This window comes from Hemiscyllium ocellatum, chromosome 12, assembly GCF_020745735.1.
Source record: "Hemiscyllium ocellatum isolate sHemOce1 chromosome 12, sHemOce1.pat.X.cur, whole genome shotgun sequence".
NCBI lineage: Eukaryota > Metazoa > Chordata > Chondrichthyes > Orectolobiformes > Hemiscylliidae > Hemiscyllium > Hemiscyllium ocellatum.
The window spans coordinates 11,017,581-11,039,207 of record NC_083412.1 but is presented as its reverse complement, the minus strand read 5'-3'; the positions used below and the strand labels follow the sequence as shown (position 1 = coordinate 11,039,207).

The following is a 21,627-nucleotide window of genomic DNA, read 5'->3' as shown; positions in this document are numbered from 1 at the left end:
CTCTATGCTTCTCTTACCCCCATACTATTTAATAGTCAAACATTGATACTGATGCATGGACTGCATTGTCTGCAGTTTTAGTGAGGCTATGATTCTGATGTGTATCTGGTCCTAGTGGTGAGTAATTTTAATTGAGGGTAGTGCACAGTAGTTTCTATTTTGATTGAAGTAGCAGTTTGTTTGGTGAAACACGGCTTCTCGCTTCAGTTAGCTATCATGAGAGAAGATGGAAGGAGAGACTTGCAGGATTGAAAGGCAAATCACCTGATTTCTTTTGTTTTTTTAATGCTGTCCTGAGAGTCAGTCCTTGCATGATATTCATCAACAGAGTATACAAACTGGGTTGGATTAACTTTGTGCAGTGGTTTTCTTTCACTGTGTGCTCTGTGGAGGCAATACAGATAGTGTGCACCAGGTGGTGAGCTGCCCATGTATAGCAGTTTTGAAGAAGATGACAACTTGTGGTTTCCAACCAACTGATCAGAGCACTCTGTGTATAATTTGTAGTTGTGTGTGCCTTCATGTCTTGGTATGTTTGTCGATGCATGGTGGCAGTCATATACATTAATTTCTAACTTTTCAAATTCATCTTCTATTTGCAAACTTTTATGAAAATGAAGGCCTTGCTACCTGCTTGAATGTAAAAGATTGCATTATGTTATTTAAGAAGAAGAACAGGGCAACGTCTGATTATCTTGTTGTGGTTTATGGAGCTTTGCTTCCTGCAGTATGTCAGAGACTACCTTTCAAAAATACTTAATTAGCTGGGACATCTTTAAAGAGGTATTGCAACAGTCCTTGTTGAGACAAATCCAGCTTTATGTATAAAAAAAAGTCCAAATCACATTTACATGGTATGTCTGGGAATAGCCTGCAGGAGTGGCTGTGTCCACTGAATTAAAAATACTGAATTAAATGCCTGATGTGCTGTTATGAGCAAAGACAGATCTGCTAGTCTGAGACTGTATTAATTTATGCGGTCAGCAGTCCCTCTCATCCCATTTTTAGATTTGATCATGAGTGTGTGTTGCACCATGGGTAACGCTGGCATCATGGTCATGTCACTGCACTAGTAATCCAGAAGCCAAGGCTAATGTTCGAAGCACATGAGTTCAAATCCTGCCAAGGCAGAAGCTGAAATTTGAATTCAGTTTTTAAAAAAAAATAATGGATCAAAACCTGATTGCCTTGCTATAACAAGGATATTATTAAATTGGAGAGGGTTCAGAAAAGATGTACCAGGATGTTGCTGGGAATGGAGGGCTTGTGTTATAAAAATAGGCTGGATAGGCTCAGCCTTTTTTCCACTGGAGCGTAGGAGGTTGCGGGGTGATCTTCAAGTTTATAAAATTATGTGGGGGATAGATAGCATGAATTGCCAAGGTCGTTTCCCCAGGGTAGGGGAGTCCAAAACTTGGCGGCTTATTTTTAGGGAAGAGAAGAAAGATTTTTAAATTACATGAAGGACAACTTTTATTTTGCACCATGTGGTTTATCTGTGGGATGAAGTGATGTAACTCTGCTCGCATCCAATGTTAAAAAGACATTTGAATAAGTATGTGAATAGGAAAGGTTTAGCAGGATGTAGACCAAACCCAGGCAAGTAGGACTAGTTCACTTTGGGAACACAGGCAGCATGGACTAGTTAGACTGAAGGATCTGTTTCCATGCTGCAGATCCCTGTGACACTAGCCTAATGACAACAGTTGTTTGTTGTTAAAAATCACTAATGTCCTTTTGGAATGGAAATCTGCCATCATGACCTGGTCTGAACTACAGCCCCACAGCAGTGTGGTCAACCCTTGCCTACTGTCTGGGCAATTGGGAATGGACAATAAATGCAGGCCTGACGATAGACTACCACATTCCATCAACGAGCAGAGAAAAGAAACTTTAAATTTCTTTCTGAATGTTAAGGTTATGTCCAGCCTTCAGTGTTGGATGGCATTCCTGGTAACAGATGGAATTTCTACATGAGTGTAAAGAGGTGAGAAGCTGTGGTATGATTGTGTGGTAGTCAGGGCAGCACAGTGGCTCAGTGGTTAGCCCTGCTGCCTCACAGCGCCAGGGACCTGGGTTCGATTCCAGCCTCAGGCGTCTGTCTGTGTGTAGTTTGCACATTCTCCTCGTGTCTGCATGGGTTTCCTCCGGATGCTCCAGCTTCCTTCCACAAACCAAAGATGTGCAGGTCAAGTGAATTGGCCATGCTAAATTGCCCAGAGTGTTCAGGGATGTGTAGGTCAGGTGCATCAGTCAGGGGAAATGGAGAGTAATGGGATAGTGGAGTGGGTCTGAGTAGGCTGCTGTTCGGAGGGTCGGTGTGGACATGTTGGACAAATGTCCTGAAGAAGGGCTCATGCCCGAAACGTCGGTTCTCCTGCTCCTTGGATGCTGCCTGACCTGCTGCACTTTTCCAGCATCACATTTTTCATCTCATGTTGGACAAATGGCCTGTTTCCACCACTGTGGGATTCTATGACTGTAGGGTGACTTTCACATGGCAGTGCTCATTCTGTGGCCTCTTGCGTGTGAGGTGTGTGGGTTGGGGAATTAGATGCAGGGGGTCCATATCCTGATTTGTCTTGATTTACTGTTGTCACATGTGCTGAGACACAGTGAAAAGTACTGTTTTGCATGCTACCCAAGCAAATCGTACCTTATGCATGTCGGGGTAATAGAACAGGATGCAGAATATAGTGTTAAAGCAACAGAAGGTGCAGACAAAGATCAACCTTAATATTAGAGGTCTCTTCATAATAGCGGGGAAGAAGCTGTCCTTAACTGTCTTGGTACGTGTTTTCAAACTTCTGCCTGACTGAAGAGGATGGAAAGGAGTATAACCATGGTGGGAGGGATCTTTGATTATGTTGGCTGTTTCCCTGATGCAGTGGAGATGTGCAGTGTGACTGATGTTCTGATCAGTGAAGCAGGGATACTGAGAGTTCAGACACATTGACCTCCACACTCGGCTTTCTGACTGGCGGAACAGGAGGGTAGAGCCTTACACAGAGTCCCTTTGTATCTGGTTGAATCTGAGCTGCAATGTAAGAACTCAGTCTGTGAACAGATGGTCGCATTAAAAGAAAGACCAAATCTTTGAGAGTGTTGTAACATTGTCAGAAAGAGGTCCATAAGTCTTCAAAAAAAACAAGCTGTAATAAATAGAACCCAGTTGCCTTGCTGCTTGGTCTGCCTCATGTACGCTGCCAAACTCAATAACAGTGGATTGAGTTCAAATCCCATCAGGGAACGTTGTAAAACTGAATTCCATACATCTGGTAACCTGTGGACAGGCACCAGGAAGAAACTCATTAAGCTGTCCTGTGATGTAATGACTGACTTGATTCATGAATGTTCTTTGGTGCTGGGCCCTTCCACACCCCTGCCCGTCTGTCTTGTTCCAGTGTTACTTGCTCAATGCCCTGTAATGAGGCCGAACAAGCAAATCAGTTATGTGCACTGTTGCTTTGAAAGGTCTGTCTCTACCACCTTCTGCATAATGAGTGCTGGGTCATCAGTATTTACTTGACAGCAACACTAACGACGAGAGAACTGGAGCAAAGTACTAGACAATCTGACATTGATTATAACACAGAACCACAGTGTGCTGGGTGACCCAGCATCCACTCTGTGTAAAAACAAAGTGCGAGAGAAACTCAAGTGGTAGCATATGTGGAGAGAGAGACGGTTTATGCCATGAGTCCAGTGTGACGCTTCAGAACTGAAAGCGACTGGAAAATGTTTTATTTTTGTTAATAGAGGGCAAGGTTGACAGAGAATCGGGGCAACAAGTTCACAGGATGACCGTTTCAAATGGGGGAGGGAGGCAAAGCAATGAAGGTGGCCAATGTTACATCAGTTCTCAATAAAGGGATGAGCTGTTGGTAAAACCTAGAGGGAGGGATCAGGGTGCAGGAGCGTCACTGGAGACGGGTGAAAGGGTCTGTGCAATGGGGAGAAGACTCCTGATTATATTACAGAAGCATGGTGTTCTGGGTAATCAGGACTGAGCACAAATCAGACAGGAGTTATAGAATGCCAGGGATAGTTCACAGTCAGGAGGAAGGGGCCTTGGAGTACTCAAGGAAATGAGAGTTTTGGAGTCATCTTGGCAGGATATGTGGACTGGCAAACGTCTTGCTGAAGATCACCAACTGCACCTCTGAACTGATGGACCAGTTACTCCTCTGTGTTAAACACGACTTGGAGAAAGCACTGACAGTACTCTGAGATGGAACTCGGACTAATATATCTTCCATGTGCTTATCCAAAGTCGCTTAAATGTCCCTAATGTATCTGACTCACCTACCACCGCTGGCAGTGCATTCCACATACTCACCCCACACTGTGTAAAGCACCTACCTCTGACATCTCCCTGAAACCTTCCTCCAATCACCTTAAAATTAAGCCCCTTCATGATAGCCATTTCCGCCCTGGGAAAAAGTCTCTTGCTATACATTCTCTATGCCTCTCAACATCTTGTTCACCTCTACTAAGTCACCTCTCATCCTTCTTCTCTCCAATGAGAAAAGCCAATTCTCTCTCAACCTTTCTTCATGAGACATGCCCTCCAGTCCAGGCAGCATCCTCATAAATCTCCTCTGCACCTCTGTAAAGCTTCCACATCCTTCCAATAATGTGGTGACCAGAGCTGAACACAATATTCCAAGTGTGGTCTAACCAGGGCGCTCTAGAGCTACAGCATAACCTCATGGCTCTTAAACTCAATCCCCCTGCTAATGTAAGGCAGCACATCATACACTGCCTTAACAGCCCTATCAACTTGGGTGACAACTTTGAGGGATCTATGGAAATGGACCCCAAGATCCCTCTGTTCCTCTACACTGCCAAGAATTCTGCATTCAAATTCAACCTTCCAAAGTGAATGATTTCACACATTTTCATCTGCCACTTCCCAGCCCAGTTCTGCATCCTGTCAATGTCCCATTGCAACCTACAACAGCCTACCACTGGTTGGTGAAGCTATCCACCACTCCTCCAACCTTCGCATCATTGACAAATTCACTAACCCACCCTTTCACATCCTCATCCAAGTCTTTTATAAAAATCACCAGGAGCAGAGAGTCCCAGAACCAATCGCTGCGGAAAACCATTAGTTACCGAGCTCCAGGCTGAATACTTTCCATCTGCCACCACCCTCTGTCGTCTTTGGGCCAGCCAATTCTGTATCCAAACAGCCAGATTTCCCTGTATCCCATACCTCCTTACTTTCTGAATGAGCCTACCATGGGGAATCTTATCAAACATTGTGCTAAATTCCATGTAGACCACATCTACTGCTCGACTTTCATCAACGTGTTTAGTTACATCCTCAAAGTTTTCAATAAGGCTTGTGAGGCATGACCTGCCCCCCTCAAACCGTGCTGGCTATCTCTAATCAAACTATGGTTTTCTAAGTAATCATAAATTCTGTCTCTTAGAATCCTCTCCAATACTTCACCCATCACTGACGTGAGACTGACTGGTGTGTAATTCCCAGGATTGTCCCTACTCCCTTTCTTGAACAGACAACCTATCATCTGGCACCACTCCAGTGGACAGTGAGGACAATATGATCATCGCCAAAGGTGCAGCACTCTCTTCCCTTGCTTCCTGTAGTAACCTTGGGTATATCCCATCTGGGCCAGGAGACCTATCTATCTTCATGAATTTCAAAATTTTCAGCAGATTCTCCTTAACATCAACCTGTTTGAGCATATCAGTCTGTAACACTCTGTTCTTGTAAACATCGAGGTCCCTCTCAATAGTGAATACTGAAGCAAAGTATACATTCAGGACCTCTCCTACCTCCTCTAACCCCAGGCAAAAGTTCCCTTCACTCTCCCTGATTGGCCCTACCCTCACTCTGCCCATCCTCTTGTTCCTCACGTACGTGTAGAATGCCTTATGGTTTTCCTTAATCCTACCTGCCCAGATTTCTTCATGCCTCCTTCTAGCTCACTTAAGTCCATTCTTCAGTTCCTTCCTGGCTACCTTGTAACACTCTCGAGTCCTGTCTGATCCTTGCTTCCTCAACTTTTAAATAAGCTTCCTTCTTCCTTTTGACTGGATGTTCCACATCCCTTGTCACCCAAGGTTCCTTCATCCGACCATCCCTTCCTTGCCTCAGTGGGACAAACCTCTCCAGCACTATCAGTAATTACTCCCTTAACAATCTCCACATTTCTGTCATGCATTTCCCTGAGAACATCTGTGCCCAATTTAGGTGCCCCAGTTCCTGCCCAATAGCATTGTAATGCCCCCTCCCCAATTAAATACTTTCCCATACCGTCTGCTCCTACCCCTCTCCATGAGTATAGTTAAAGTCAGGGAGTTGAGATCACGATCACCAAAATGCTCTTCCACTGAGAGACCTGACACCTAGCATGGTTCGCCAAGCACCAAATCCAATATGGCCTCCCCTCTAATTGGCCTATCTACATATTGCATCAGGAATCCTTCCTAGACACACCTGACAAAATCTGCACCATCCAAGTTATTTGCACGAAGGAGGTTCCAATCAATATTAGGGAAGTTCCAGTTCCCCATGACGACAACTCTGATACTTCTGCATCTTTCCAAACTCTGTCTCCCAATCTGCTCTTCGGTGTCTCTGTTGCTACTGGAGCGCCTGTAGAAACTCCTTTCCTGTTTCTGACTTCCACTCATACTGACTCTGTAGACAAATCTTTTACCTCACCCCCATTCCTTTTGAAGCATTTAAACCCTGGCACATCTATCAACCATTCCTGCCCCTGTGATGTCCAAGTCTCTGTAATGGCCACAACATCATAGTTCCAAGTACTAATCCATGCTCTGTGTTCATCATCCTTATTCCTGATACTACTTGCATTAAAATAGACACCATTCAATCCATCACACTGCTTGCATCTTTGCCCTGTCAAGTGCCTATTCCCTTCTCTCAGACTCTGTGCTGACTGGATCTGGCTGTTTGCTACATACTCCATCATCTGCTTCCCACCCCTGGCCAATCTAGGTGAAACCCTCCCGAAGGGCTCTAGTAAACCTCCCGTTCGGGGCATTGGTGCCCCTCCAGTTCAGGTGCAACCCATCCTTCTTGTACGGGTCCCACCTTCCCCAGAAGATATCCTAATCCATCCACATATGAGTCCTCCCTCCTACACCAGCTCTGCAGCCATGTGTTCAGCTGCACTCGCTCTCTGTTCCTAGCCTCACCAGCCCATGGCACTGGTAGCAATCCTAGGGTTACTACTCTGCTTGTCCTGCCTTCTAACTTCCAGCCTAACTCCCTATATTCTCTTTTCAGGTCCTCATCCCTTTCCCTACCTATGTCATTGGTACCGATGTCTACCTTGACTTCTGGCGGACATTAGTGCACATCACCCAAAGTGACATGGTGGCACCATTACTGACTGAGCTGGCAACATCATGCTGGACCTGGTGCAGATGGTCAGAAAACCAAAATGGGCAAATCTGCTTGAGTTTTGTCCTCGCCAGTCTACCCGTCAAAGGTGCATCTGTCTGTGCTGGTGATGAAGCAGCGATTATCTTACAGCCCGTCTACACAGCGAGAGCATCCTCCATTGTATGTGTGGCATCACAGCTGTGTATAGTTGGATGGATCAGCAGCTTACACCTGGGCATTGTCATCACGGCCCTGGTCTGAACATGATCTAGAAACTCCATAGGTTGAGGTTCGTTCGCTGTTCCTGGCTTTTGAAAAAGCTGAGTATCCCGAAACCCCAGTAAAATTGAAGTCAGTGGGAATTTTGGGAAAACTGTTGAAGTCAGATGGAAATGGTTGTGGTTGTTAGAAGACAGTCATCTGGAGGACTTCCTCAGCATATCGCCCTATCCAATCACCTTCAATTGTTGGACGAGTGACTGCCACACACGCATAACACCTGAAGTGGAGAGTTTTGCTGTGCTGTGATCATCATTCAGAACTGCTTAGATACTGACAGAGTCCATGTCCACATACAGCAAGACCTGACCAATATCAAGGCATCGGTTGATTAGCAGCAATTAATTTTCATGCTCTGTAGGTGCCATATAATGATGATCTCCAATGACAGAGAATCTAATGATAGGGAGTTTTGAGAAGATTTGTAGCTCAGGTTGAGGTTCTGGATGTAGGTTTACTCATTGAGCTAGAAGGTTTGTTTTCAGATGTTTCGTCACCATTCTCGGTAACATCTTCAGTGAGCCTCTGGGTGAAGCACTGGTGGTGTAGCCCCCTTTCTATTTAAGTATTTGGGTTTTCTTGGTTGGTCATTTCCTGTTCTTTTTCTCAGGGGGTGGTGAATGGGATCCAAGTCAATGTGTTTGTTGATAGAGTTCCAGTTGGATCCCATTTATCACCCCCAGAGAAAAAAATCACAGGAAATGTTGTCACCACAGGAAATGACATCACCAACCCAAGGAAACTCAAACGCACATGTAGAAAGCGGGCTGCATCACCAGTTCTTCATCCGGAGGCTCACTGAAGATGTTACCTAGTATGGTGACAGAAACATCTGAAAATGAACCTTCCAGCTCAGCGAGCAAACCTACATGTGGAATCTAATGATCTCATCTTATCTCCTCCTCAGCCCCCTCCCTGTGCCTTAATATTCAGTGTTTACCATTGCTAAATCTCCAGAATCAACTAATTGCCCACAAACCAAACTGTATTATCTGTCACAAATACTGTTACTACAATAACAGGTCAAAGACTGGGAGTTCTGTCTTGAATAACTCACCTTTTGCCTCCCCACCATCTAAACCAGTCTGAAGTGTGACTTGGAAGTCCTAGCTAAGAAGTAGGGACAGTGCCACAGTGCCTTGAACCATGTCGAATTGTCATCGTCACGGAGTCAAATTCCTGGAACTCCCTATGTCCTGATACCACTGAAGTACTGGCAATGCACAAGTGCACTCGTCCGAGATAGTCGCTCACCACCAACCTGAGGGCATTTAGGAGTAGGTAATGATTACTGGCCTTGCAAGTGATGTGCAAGTCTCAGAATAAAATAAAATGACAGAACTGCATTGTGGTAATACAGAATTTGATATTGGTCTATTGATGTAAATATCCTGCATGATAATTGAAACAGTTCTGTAATGTGAAAGAAAGCAATACTGGAGAAACACACTTGGTCTGGCAACATTTGTGGGGAAGAAAATGGAGCTAAAGTTTCAAATGCGAAGACTTCTGTGCAATATAAATTCATTAACTTGTGTAAAGTTGTGCACTAGCACAATTATTTCTCATACATACATCACATTTTTGGTACATGTATTCTAAGATGTTAAGCCTCTGGATTAGCCAGTTGTATATTTGCAGACAGCATTTTCCCTCGAGATTTCAAGCTGGAGCTAACATCAGTGGTTGGTATGACTGGATGGAGAACTGCCAGCATTAAGTTCGTTGTTTAGTAGTTGAGTCATTTCAAATTGCCTGCCTTGTGAGTTCTGAAGTTTTGCTGCCCGTCTCTAGATGATAAATCTTCTGATTTAGGTCAGTAACCTCCAATAAAAAATCTGAAACTTGACATCTTATGAATTCTGAGTGTGGTTTTAAAAAAAAATGCTCCTGAACGAAATTGCCTAATATCTTCACTGTCCTTTTGTCCTCTAGGGTAACTGTGCAAACTTGACAGACGCACTAGCGATGTATGAACAGCAGCTGAACAAACTCTACTGCCCTGTGGAATATTCAAAGAAAGTTGTATGTGTTCCGTCTTACGCAGAATTGTATCCTTTTCCCTGCTCTGTGATGCAGTTGCTTTGGGAGTAATTTAAATGTTAGATTCCTTTTTAAATAGCTGCGCTGCCTAGATTAGTATTGCCGTGTAGGGAATTCCCCAGTATTTTGATATCCCCCAGCATTGAGTGGAGCTTAAGGGCAATACATCTTTGGAAACACACAACTTCTGTTTTGATTTTAACTTGACAGAAGTTTGACTGCACGGTGCTCCTAAATTAGAGGTAATGAATTGTGACCCAGTTTAATAGCTCATTGACTTTGAAATTCTTATCCTTCTATTCAAATCCTTCCTTGGCCTTGTTCTTCCCGCTCTGCTGTACTCTTATCTAGCTCTACATTCCTCTGAAAACTCTGCTTCCCTTTAACTTTTGGCCTTTTGCTGCATTCTTCTAACTTCCATCACCTCAGCATTGACAACAATGCCTCCACTTGCTTTGGTCTTGAGCTCCGAGGTTCCCTGTACGAACCTGTATGTCTTTTTTTATATAGAATCCCTACAGACCCTTCGGCCCAACAAATCCACACCGACCCTCCGAACAGTAACCCACCCAGACCCATTCCCCTCCCCTATATTTACCCCTGACTAAGGCACCTAACCTCTATGAACACTACGGGCAATTTAGCATGGCCAGTTCACCTGGCCTGCACATCTTTGGACTGTGGGAGGAAACCAGAGCATCTGGAGGAAACCCACGCAGACACGGGGAGAATGTGCAAACTCCACACAGTCGCCCGAGGGTGGAAATGAGCCCGGGTCCCTGGTGCTGTGAGGCAGCAGTGCTAACTGCTGAGCCACTGTGTCGTCCCATTTTGTATTAAACTTTTTAAGAGTATCCCATCCTGACCCATTCCCCTACATTTACCCCAGACTCATACATCTAACTTAGAACACCAAGGGTAATTTAGCATGGCCAATTCACCTAACCTGTGCACACCCTTGGATTGTGGGAGGCAACTGGAGCACCCAGAGGAAACCCACGCAGACACTGGGAGAATGTGCTAACTCCATACAGACGTCACCCGAGGCTGGAATCGAACCTGGGACCATGTTGCTGTGAGGCAGCAGTGCTAACCACTGAGCCACCGTGCCGCCCTTAAATCTATTTACTTCTCCCTTAAGATGCTCCTCAGAGTGCACCACTTTGTTGCAATAGCTCCTTATTTGAAGTTGTATTAGATCTTGTTTACTCTTCCACTGAAGTGTTTTGAGGTATTTGACTGTGCCACTGGCATAAGTGCAAATTATTAGACACATTGCTTTACAGCTTTAGAGGTAAGGGTGATACAATTGCCCGCTTGTGTAGTTTTACATAAAATTATTATAATGAAATCTTATGTTGCAAAATTTGTAGCAGTGATGACAGAATTAGAGCTAATTATTGAAGGCTTGTAGAGCTGATCAGAACAGAAGAGCAGACAACTGTCTAAAGAACTGACTAGCAATGGGGAGCACCCTAGCAATAGCAATCATAACATCGTAATCTTGGCATGTAGATTGAGAGCTTAAAATAATCAAGTCCAGAGTGAAAAAGAAAAATTGGACAGAGTATGATTTTTAAAAGGTGAGAATAGAGCTGGCAAAAACCAAGCATTTTCGCAAATGGGTGGCGATAGTCGGAAGCATCTACATCAGGAAAACAGAACAATATTCCTCTGAAGAACAAAAAGAAACTAGCCATGGCAGGTTTTTAAAAATTTATATTTGCACAGTGTGTGGGTGTCCCTCGCAATTACAGTTTTTGTTGTACATCCCAGTTGTGGCATGTAAGTAAGGACAAAATTGAATCCTAAAAAGCATACAGTAAGCAAAGAGGATGACAGTAGGTGGTTAACAAAATGCTGGAGACATAAGCCAACCAAAACTCAGTTGAATTGTCAAGAAGTCTGTAGATAGCTTTTCATTGTGTGTGGGTGTTGAGAGTTAAACCAGCTTCCATGATTGCCTTCAAAGGGGACAGTGAGCTGCCACGTAGTGTTGCTGCCATCCTTGGGCAGTAGATGCACACAGTGCTGCTAAGGCCGTTTCAGAATTTTTGACCCAGTGACACTGTAGCAACAGTGATCTATTTCCTCGTCAGGACAGTGAGTGGCTTGGAAGGGAACTTGCAGGTGGTGGTTCCCTCCTATCTGCTGGCCTTGTCCTCCTTGATAGTACAGGCAGTGGGTTTAAAGCTGCTGTCTCTTGGTGAGTTAACTGCACTGCATTTTGTACATGGTATACACAGCTGCCACTGTGTATCATTTAGTGCAGGGAGTGAATGTTGAAGGCAGTGGACGGTGCAATTCAAGCAAACGTCTTTGTCCTGGACGACCTGGAGAGTGTCAGACTCAAACAGCAAAACTGTGAAGTGGAGTACGCCTGTTAAAAGCCCTCAGCTCAAAATGCCAGGTCTATTAAATAATTAACATTTGTATTATTACAGGAGGCTGGCTTGTTTTGGCAAGACATTAAAAAGATCAAAGCACATGAGAGGAAATTTAAGATGAGATGACAGTAGGTATTTATAACCCAACTAATTTTACAATGAAGCCTTGATCCTGATGGATTACAACCAACCATTTTCAGAGGTTAGAGAAGCGATATCAGAGCTATTATCTATTTGAAAAAGAAAGATTAAGCAGAGAATTAGTGCCACCTGAAGACAAAGTTGACCTTGATGGTGCTAGATACCTTTTTATAAGGTTTCCCATTAGTATAAGTTCTGAGGTGAGCTGGAAATGAGTGCTGAAACATAATACTTTATTGCAATACTGGCATTACTATATTTGGAAAGGAGTGTCAAAACAGGCCGAGGGGACCCGAGACTGATTAATTTAAATTTGGTGCTAGGAATAAAAAGAATCCGTGCCTGCAGATGGAACTGAAAAGAAAGATGAGCGACTGAAAATGTCACAGCCACAACAAAAGCAAAGGTTATGCTTGACCAAGATTTGATGGAGGTCAGAACATGTAGAATTGAAATAAGCTATGGAGTGGATTGCGAAACTAGTTAGGAAAGAGGTGAAAGATGTTAAAAGTAGACACTCAGACTGGTGCAAGGAGGGAAGTGATGGTTATTCGACAAGGATTGTTGCAGGCATCACTTCACTAACAGTGACAATATAATTTACATATCACCTTTTTAATTGTTATGAAATGCTCTGTAACACTCGAGCAGTATAAATTAAATTTTTAACGTTGAGCCACACCAGGAGATGTCAAGACATGTGGTCAAAGGCTTAGTTAAATAGAGAGCAGCAAAGAGATTTGCCTGCCATTGGTGGGACAATTACAATCCAAGGTGCTTAAGGGGTCAGAATTAGCGTGCAAAGATTTTGAAGGTTTGTACTGCTGGAGGAGGTTAGACAGTAAGGCACAAGGGCACTGAATGATTTGGAAAAAATGGATAAGGGCTTGTGTTAAGGCAGAATTGAGCTGGGAGCCAGTATAGATCAGCAAGTGAATGGACACCTGGGAGTGAAGTGTCAGCCAGCAGAGTTGTGGATGAATGCACACTTATGTTAAATGGGAGACTGACCAGAGGAGCATTGGAACTGTTATAGTAAGGAAAGGAATGAGGATTTCAGCAACAGATGAGCTGAGGCAGGATCAGACTTGAATGATACTTCAAAATGAGGCGGCGATGGAAACGGATATGTGGCTGAGAGTTCACTGGGAAATAAAGAGCCACAGCGAGGTTGCAAATGGTTTGGCTTAAGTTCAGATAGTTGTCAGAGAGGAAATGGAGTTTAAGCTTATAGGGTCATAAAAGGGAACAAGGGTAGGTCACCCACACCTCTACCATTCCGTCTGATCATGGCTGGTATACTTGTGGCCTATACTCACTATCCAGCCTGCTGCTCATCACCCTCAAAAATCTATCCTATTCAGTCTTGAATAAAGTCAGTGTCGTGGCCTCTGTTGCTCTGTGGGGAAAAGAATTTCAAAGATTAACGATCCTCTGAGAGAACTCTATTTCTATTTTAACGGAAGACCCCTTGTTTCTAATCTTTGCCCCCCAGATTCTACAATACTCCGTTGAGGGAAATGTACTGTCAACATCTATCCTGTCAACCCCCCTGCAGAACCTTCCACTTCATATAGATTACTGCCTGTTCTTCTAAATGTCAATGAATACTAAAAACTCAACTTTTCCCACTAAGATAATCCCCATAACCAGCATAATAAAACTTTCTCTGAATTCCTTCAAATGTAAGTATGAAGTCATGGGGCCAAAACTGTACACCGCGTGGTCTCACCAGTTGCACTAAAGCACCACTACTTTTATACTCCATCTGGTTTTAAAGATCAGCATTCAGTTTTAAAACTCTCACAACACTAGGTTATAGTCCGACAGGTTTATTTGGAAGCACCAGCTTTCGGAGTGCTGCTCCTTCATCAGGTGGTTGTGCATTCAGTTTGCCTTTGTATTCACTTGGTGTACCTGCATACTAACTTCTTGTGATACAAGTATCCCTCTGCAATTTCTCTTTTAATGTGTGGCTTTATGTTCTTGCCAAAGGATAACTTCTGAGAGGACAGCAGGATGAATGCTTTCTGTCTCATGAGGAACTCTGAAACAGGGGCACACTGTATAAAACTAAGTGTTGCCCATTTAAAACACAGAAATCTCTTTTCTGAGAGCATCATTGGTCTTCGACATTGTCTTGCCTGGAGAGCAGTAGAGCTGGCCATTCACTGAATTCCTGCAGTGTGGAAACAGCCCCTCTGGCCCAACGAGTCCGTGCCGACTCTCTGAAGAATAACCCATCCTGACCCATTCCCCTACTGTCCTATATTTATCCCTGACTAATGCCCCAAACCTGAACACGATAGTTAATTGAGCATGGCCAATCCACCTCACCTTTGGACTGTGGGAAACCAGAGCATCCGGAGGAAACCCACGTAGAGAATGTGTAAACTCCTCACAGACAGTCACCCCAAAGCTGGGATCGAACCCAGGCCACTGGTGCTGTGAGGAAAGCAGTGTGAATCACTGAGCCACCGTGCCACCCATTGTTCACAGGCAATTCTTAGTTAAATAACTACCTGACAAAGGAGCAGAGGATTAAGCAGGGGCCAGGCAGGAAAGTGGAAGTAAGGCCACAGTCAGGTCAGCCACGATCTTATTGAATGGTGAGACAGGCTGGAGGGGCTTCCATTCCTTGTGATATAGTAGGTGGCTTTGATCTTTGTGACAAAGTGCTTTGAGTTGCTTACACTTACTACTAAAGGAGAAACCTTTGAGTAAACACAGGTTAATAAAATGAAAAGTCAGAGGGTAATATTTTTAACTTTCTAAAGCAACACTCTGAAAAAGTATAGATAAACTTGTAGTGTGGGAGGAGGCTTGTGTAGATTGTAAATAGCAATGTGCACCTGTAGGGCTGAATGGCCTGTTCTGTGTTTGGAATACTACATAATACTGTAGAACGAAACTAAGAGTAGCACTCTCTGCTAATTATCTCCAACCTGGACGTTGCTGCATGCAATGAAGCAAATTTAGTGCACTGAAGAGTTGAGAAATAGCTTTTCAAAGAAATCTTTTCAGAGCTTGACCTTGGATTATGGCAATAAATGACCATTCGGCTGTCCAAATTCACCATCTAGACAAGTCGATATTTGCTGTAACATTAATTCCCCTCCATGAAACACCAGACATTAAAGAACTTAGACAGAGGCCAGTCATCTACTTTGTCGGTCAAAATACATGTATACTGACTAGAACAGCACCGATGTAACACGCTGCCTTCTTTGTGTCCTGTTTATATACCAAGGTTCTCACCCAGTTATCCCGTAATGAACGTATAGTACCTCCAATTCCCTGGTTCCATTTGCTCTCTGGTATCTGTGCCAGACCCTACTGGATGATGTGCCCCCCCCCCCTCAAAGAATATCCATTCTTCCTATTTTCCTGTTTCTGCCCACCCAGTTTATTTTGAATATGGTACTAATGCACAGATGCTCCTGATGTTTCAGGTAAAGTTATTCTGATTATAAACAAAAATAGAGTAAATGAACTGATTGTATTCCACATGGTGGAAATTCATTGTTATATTATTTTAGTCATTTAGCCATGCTGCAAGTGTAATACATGATATTCTGTTGTCTCTGCTAGGTTTGGAGCCCGGTTAAATGTTCATGTACATTGTTTTGACTTATCCCTAAGCCATTGAAGTTTTTTGAAAGATTTGTTTTACTGGATTTGTTTCATCAGTATTGTGTCACTGCAAATCTTCCCTGGATCCGAATGGGGACTGAAACATGACAGAAGAGTGAACAGCCTATTAATATGAAGCTGTTTTATTTCAAATTGTAAAAATCTTTGTTATTAGTTTTGGCTCATGTTGTCAGTGATTTGAAGCCTTGGTTGTAGATCACCCTTATTTGATTTGGCATGCCAATGGAATGGCTTTCACAGGTCACGTCAGACTGTCTCCCCAAATTTGTTCTAATTTGTGAAATTCTTCCCTCCATTTAACCATTACACCATCAGTCATAAAAATAGATAAAAGCTAAAATAGGGAATAGATTTTTTGTTTCTAGCCAGCATTTAATCTTAACAAGCAAATATTTCTCGGAATCTTTGCACAATCTAGGCTAAAACCTTTAATCTCTCTTCCTTCACCTCCCCATGCAAGCTAATCTTCAATGTTGCCCATTCCACCCCTGATGAGTACAGTGAATTCCATGGTACCTCACCTGCCTGTGCAGGGCGTTCACTAGCTGTCAGTCTCTTGCATTTAACCTTGTATCTATGTCTCCTCTTTCCTAAACTGCTCAATTTCTGAAAGTAGCTGCCTTTTACTTGTCCAGTCTTTTTTTTATTGTTATAGACATGTGCAGCACCTTGTCTGGATAGCCTAATGAAAATAAACCAACCCTTACATAGTTGTCAAGATCTACAGCACGGTTAAAGGTCCTTTGATCCATCATGCCCACAACAGTCAAAAGCAGCCACAACTTCTCTAATCCCACACTCCAGCACTTGGTGCATAGTTCTGTATACCTTGGCTTCACAAGTCTGGATCTTTACTAAAGTGTGATGAGGGTTTCTGCCTGTACTAACCTTCCACGTTCCCACCAGCCTCCGGGTGAAAATGGTTTCCTTACGCCTACTCTAAACCCTGTTCTATCTATGCCCCTTTATAATTTTATACACACCAATCGTGTCCCCTCTCAACCTTCTGCTCTGAGCAAAACAACCAATCTCTCTGCTTAACTGAAACTCTGCAGTCCATGCAACATCCTGGTAAATCTCCAATGCTGTCACACCCCTCCTGTAACATGGATTCCAGAGCTGCGTACAGTACTCCAGCTGTGACCTAACCAACAGTTTCTGTAGTTCCAGCATAACCTCCCAGCTCTAAAACACTCGGCTCATGAAGGCAAGCTAATGCCTTAATCACCTGACCTGCTATTTTAATGGGCTAGTGTACATGTGCACCAAGCTCTCTCTGATCCTAATTGCTTCCAGAGACCGACCATTCATCATGTATTCCCTTGCCATATTTGCTCTGCCCAAGTGCATCATCTGTCACTTGTTCAGATTGGGTTCTATTTGCCACTGATTCGCCCATCTGATCAGCTTATGTTTATGCTCTTGTAGTCTAAGGCTATTTATCACCCTCCCAACTTCTGTATCATCAGCAAACTCGCTGATCAATCCTCCTAATTTCAAGCCATAAGCCTTTAATTCCCGTTTTTAAGTTTTAATGTTTCATATTTATGTACACCCTAACAAATGTGTGCTGTACCCACTTTAAACGCCCCTTTTGTATTGCTGCTGCTTTCACTGGTTTTAGGCATCGCTGACAAGGCCAGTGTTTGTCTCCCATTCCTGATCGCAGTTAAACTGAGTGGCTAGCTTGGCCATTTTAAAGGACAGTTCAGAGTCTTTGAGTCTAGAGTCGTGTAGATTGAACCAGGTAAGGACAGCAGGTATTCTTAGTAAACCAGATGGGTTTTTAGGTAAGTTTTAAAACCTGAGGTCTTGCAGAATATCTCCAATTTCATTATGAACTTGGTGTTTAACGTGCTTTCTGGTCTTGAACCCATCCTGATTTTGTAATCTCCGTAGGACACAGTTCTCAAACTCTGTCCCACCTTCACCTTACCAGCTGTATATTCGACTGTACAGGCCATAAGCTTGTCTCCATCTCTTGCTTTAACACATTCCTCCGTACTGTTTATTTCCTCAGTCAATCTTCAGGTGATCTATTCAGGAATCACCTCCCTTGCTTCACCATCCATTTCTCTTCCTTTGTGACGTGCCTTGTGATGTTTTCATACTTGTGAAATTATCTATAAGCCCAAGTCATTGGTTCAGTATGGCTAAGTGATTCCATGTGACCAAACAAGGCTCCACAGAACTGCTCTAAACACACATTGTACATCTCGTGCTTTCATATAATTTGTCAGAATATTGCAAAGCTTAATTTTATGTGGTTAGTTAAAAATCTCTCAACACCAGGTCCGACAGGTTTAATTGGAAGCACTAGCTTTTGGAGCGACACTCCTTCATCAGGTGGTAGTCGAGCACTGCTTCCAATTCAACCTGATGGACTATAACCTGGTGGTGTGAGATTTGTAACGTTGTACACCCCAGTCCAACACCGGCATCTCCAGATCATAACTTTATGTGGGCAATGTTTTTGGAAGTGGAGTCTTTCGTCTTCAATATTTACTGATAGAAATGTGTCGAGTGTGTAAACCTCAAATTGTTTGATTTCCTTAAGTTCCTTGTTCAGATGGGTGTTCTACACAGTGTGGAAAAAATAGAGCGTACCTTTTCAAATCAAAAGTTGCAAGTTATTTTATGAAAAATCAATAGAGTTGGTAATTGTAAGGATGGCAGGGCTATGTGCTGCATGATGCTTTTTAGACTTGCACCCTGATGCAGGCTGTTTCTCACTGAAGTAATGCTGTGTACTTAAATCAAGTCTCCTGGCCGAGGTGTCTTGCATTGTGCTGTGATGCAACTTCTCCTTTCAGGAAAGATGCGACTTGTATATTTTGCAGGGAATTTTTAAGTGTCTGGTCATTTGCATTTGAAGTGGAGGTGCAAGGAGCAATGGTGACTGCACTGGACCTCCTGAATGTCACTGTAAATGTGAATCGAGATCTTTTTACTTTTGTGGGTGGGTGGGTAAGCGAATTCACAATTTTGTATTTAGTGGTGATTTATTCCAGTTAATTTTTTTTTTGTTCTGGATTTGTCTTTGCATATTTCAGTCTGCGGTATCATACTCTTATGTCAACCATAGTCAGTTTGGATATTAATTTCTTTTAATTTATTGCTGTGTTTTTGGAATAAACACAACTGTTGAAATGTGTTCTATTATTTCTGCATAAAGTTATTACTGTAGCCTTTTGCAATGGCTAATGACAAGAAAATTGTTGAGCACTTCAAGTATTGAAAGAAAGGGGGAAATCATTGTTGGATTTTGTTCTTTCTCTGTGTGAACATTTCTTGACTTTTCCAGGCAAGTTGCTAATATTAGAACAATATTTATTTATTCATTAATCACAGAACAAGTGTTTTCTTTCCTGCTCAAGGGAACAGTTTTTCATTTGTATCAGTGCTGAGAACTAAACAACCTCTGTCAGTGTTTATCCTGGTTAAAATATGAATGAGCACCAGGTTACAACGGCATCATCCTAATCATAAATTTGTTTAAAAAATGCACAATTGATGGATCTGCAGGCATGGGAATGAGAGTCTTTGGAGATGGGTCTCAGCTCCAAGAGAATAGAAGGTGATCGGCTTTGACCTCTTAAATCAAAGAGAGAAAAACAATAAAAGACAGTATTGCGTCCATCCACAGTTAGTTTCGCATCTGCCAACCGCTCTGGTAAATCAAATGCCACCCTCCCTGCATCATTAAAGTGGAGTCAGAACAAATAAACTTGGGAGACACCACCTTTGGTGGGACCTGCGATTAGCAGTGAATGTGGGTCAGAGATTCACTGTTGTTTCACGAGTCTTATCTGTAGCCTGCATGCTTTTATGCTCTCCATCTCTCCTGGAGCCTCACTGTGCTGTCCCTGCAAAGTAAACATTGGCTGCCATCCTTTCCACTTGGTAACAGCTTGCAATGAGAGGTATCGTTGTGGTTATTAGCCGATGTCATGCTATTGGTCAGGAAGTATTCTTTTTCAATTGCTGTCCCTGCCACCCTCATGCAGACCAGAACTGACCACATTTCTTTCACGTGATAATTGAGAAGGACAATGTCAGAATTACAGAAGGGGGTTTTCCTTTTAATACAAATTTCATGGGGATTTGAATGCTATTAGCAATAGAATTTTGTACCCCATTTCTTTTCCATGATCTGTATAATTTGTCAGCTACTGTCCTAGTTCCCTAATAGTCAAGTCTTGGAAAAAGTAGCAGCAAGTGAGAAAGGTTGGTAATGATGGTAACTTTGATGTTTGTGAAATCTTTCTGCATGTCAACTACAACTACAATTGGCAACTACAAACACAACCCTTGCACTGAATGCTGCTCCTGCTGTGTAGAACTGTGAACAAGTGCAGCAGCACAAGAGTTTATAATGGAATTATCAATGGCAGTTTAGTTCTGTAAGATGCACAGGAGTGCAGTCAACCTGAAAATAAAGGTCTCCACAAAATGCCTTTTAGTTTTCTCTTTAACATGTTAGTCATATGTCCACATCGACATTAACAAAGAGCGTTAAAGAACATTAACAAATAACTGCAGTATTGTAAGTCTTCCATGACATGTTTAAACTGATAACTTACTGCAATCTTCCTCATTGTCATCTTCCCTGTGTAAGTTGCTTGCCTTGTCTTTCTGCAAGTGAAGTTTACCTCTGGTGTAGAAGTTAAGTGTGGCAGTGTCCGGTGAGCAGGAGTGTCGATGTTTCGAGCATAAGCTCTTCATCAGGAATGTGCGGGGGGGGGGGGGGGGGGGGGGGGGGGGCAAGGGAGCTGAAAGATAAATGGGAGGAGGGAGGTGGCTGGGAAGGTGATAGGTAGAAGAAGGGGTTGATGGTGATAGGTCGGAGCAGAGGGGATAAGTGGGAAGGAAGATGGACAGGTTGGACAGATCAAGAGGGCGGTGCCGAGTTGGAGAGTTGGATCCGGGATGGGAGTGTGGGGAAGCTGAGGAAACTGGTGAATTTGACATTGATCCCATGTGATTGGAGGAGACCAAGGTGGACGATGAGGTGTCCTTCCTCCAGGTGGCTAGAATCTATCGATAGAGGCGGCCCAGGACTTGCATGTCCTTGGCGGAGTGGGAGGGGGAATTAATGTTCAGTACCGGAGCGGTGGGGTTGTTTGGTGCATGTGTCCAGGAGATGTTCTTTGAAAAGTCCCACAAGTGGGCATCCTGTCTCTTCTGCATTATGCTTGAAACATTGATTCTCCTGCTCCTCAGATGCTACCTACCTGCCTGGCTGTGTTTTTCCAGCACCACACTTTTTGACTCTGATCTTCAGCATCTGCAGTCCTCACTTTCTCCCCGAAGTCGAGCATGCTGTCTACACTCTGGGAATTCTAAGACATAATAAAAGAGTAGCCTGTCAAATCTGGCAATCTCACAATATTGAACAAGGTCACAATTTCCTACTGACTCTTGGTGTGTGTTGATTGGTCGTGTCTTGATAGATCAGGGTACTAATATGGTTCTGTGGCTTGTTTCCTTTTGAACAAATAGCTGACTTGTGGCAATTGATCAACTGAGAGCTATTGCCATAAAACAGATCAAGAAATATCCCAGACCGTTGGCTGGGTACACGTATGAATTACTGGCCATCTCGTGTTAGGTATCACTGCCTTAGTCTAAATGGAACCACAAGCAAAGTGAGGAAGGTGTCTTTGAGAGTGATATTATGGAACACCTTCCTGTAACCTGGTCATTGATGCTCAGTTTGGGTTCCACTAAGGCCAC

General features: G+C 43.3%; 1 protein-coding gene across 1 annotated transcript in view; it reads left to right on the top strand.

Moving 5' to 3' along the window:
- The window catches only part of LOC132820658 (spermine synthase-like), a 45,880-nt gene extending 26,839 nt beyond the window's left edge, over nt 1-19,041 (top strand). The window contains exons 7-8 of the mRNA XM_060832874.1: nt 9,602-9,717; nt 18,461-19,041. Coding sequence (XP_060688857.1) covers nt 9,602-9,717; nt 18,461-18,491 — 147 coding nt within the window. The 3' untranslated portion in view covers nt 18,492-19,041. The remainder of the gene's footprint in view (nt 1-9,601; nt 9,718-18,460) is intronic.
- Nucleotides 19,042-21,627: the final 2,586 nt, after the last annotated feature.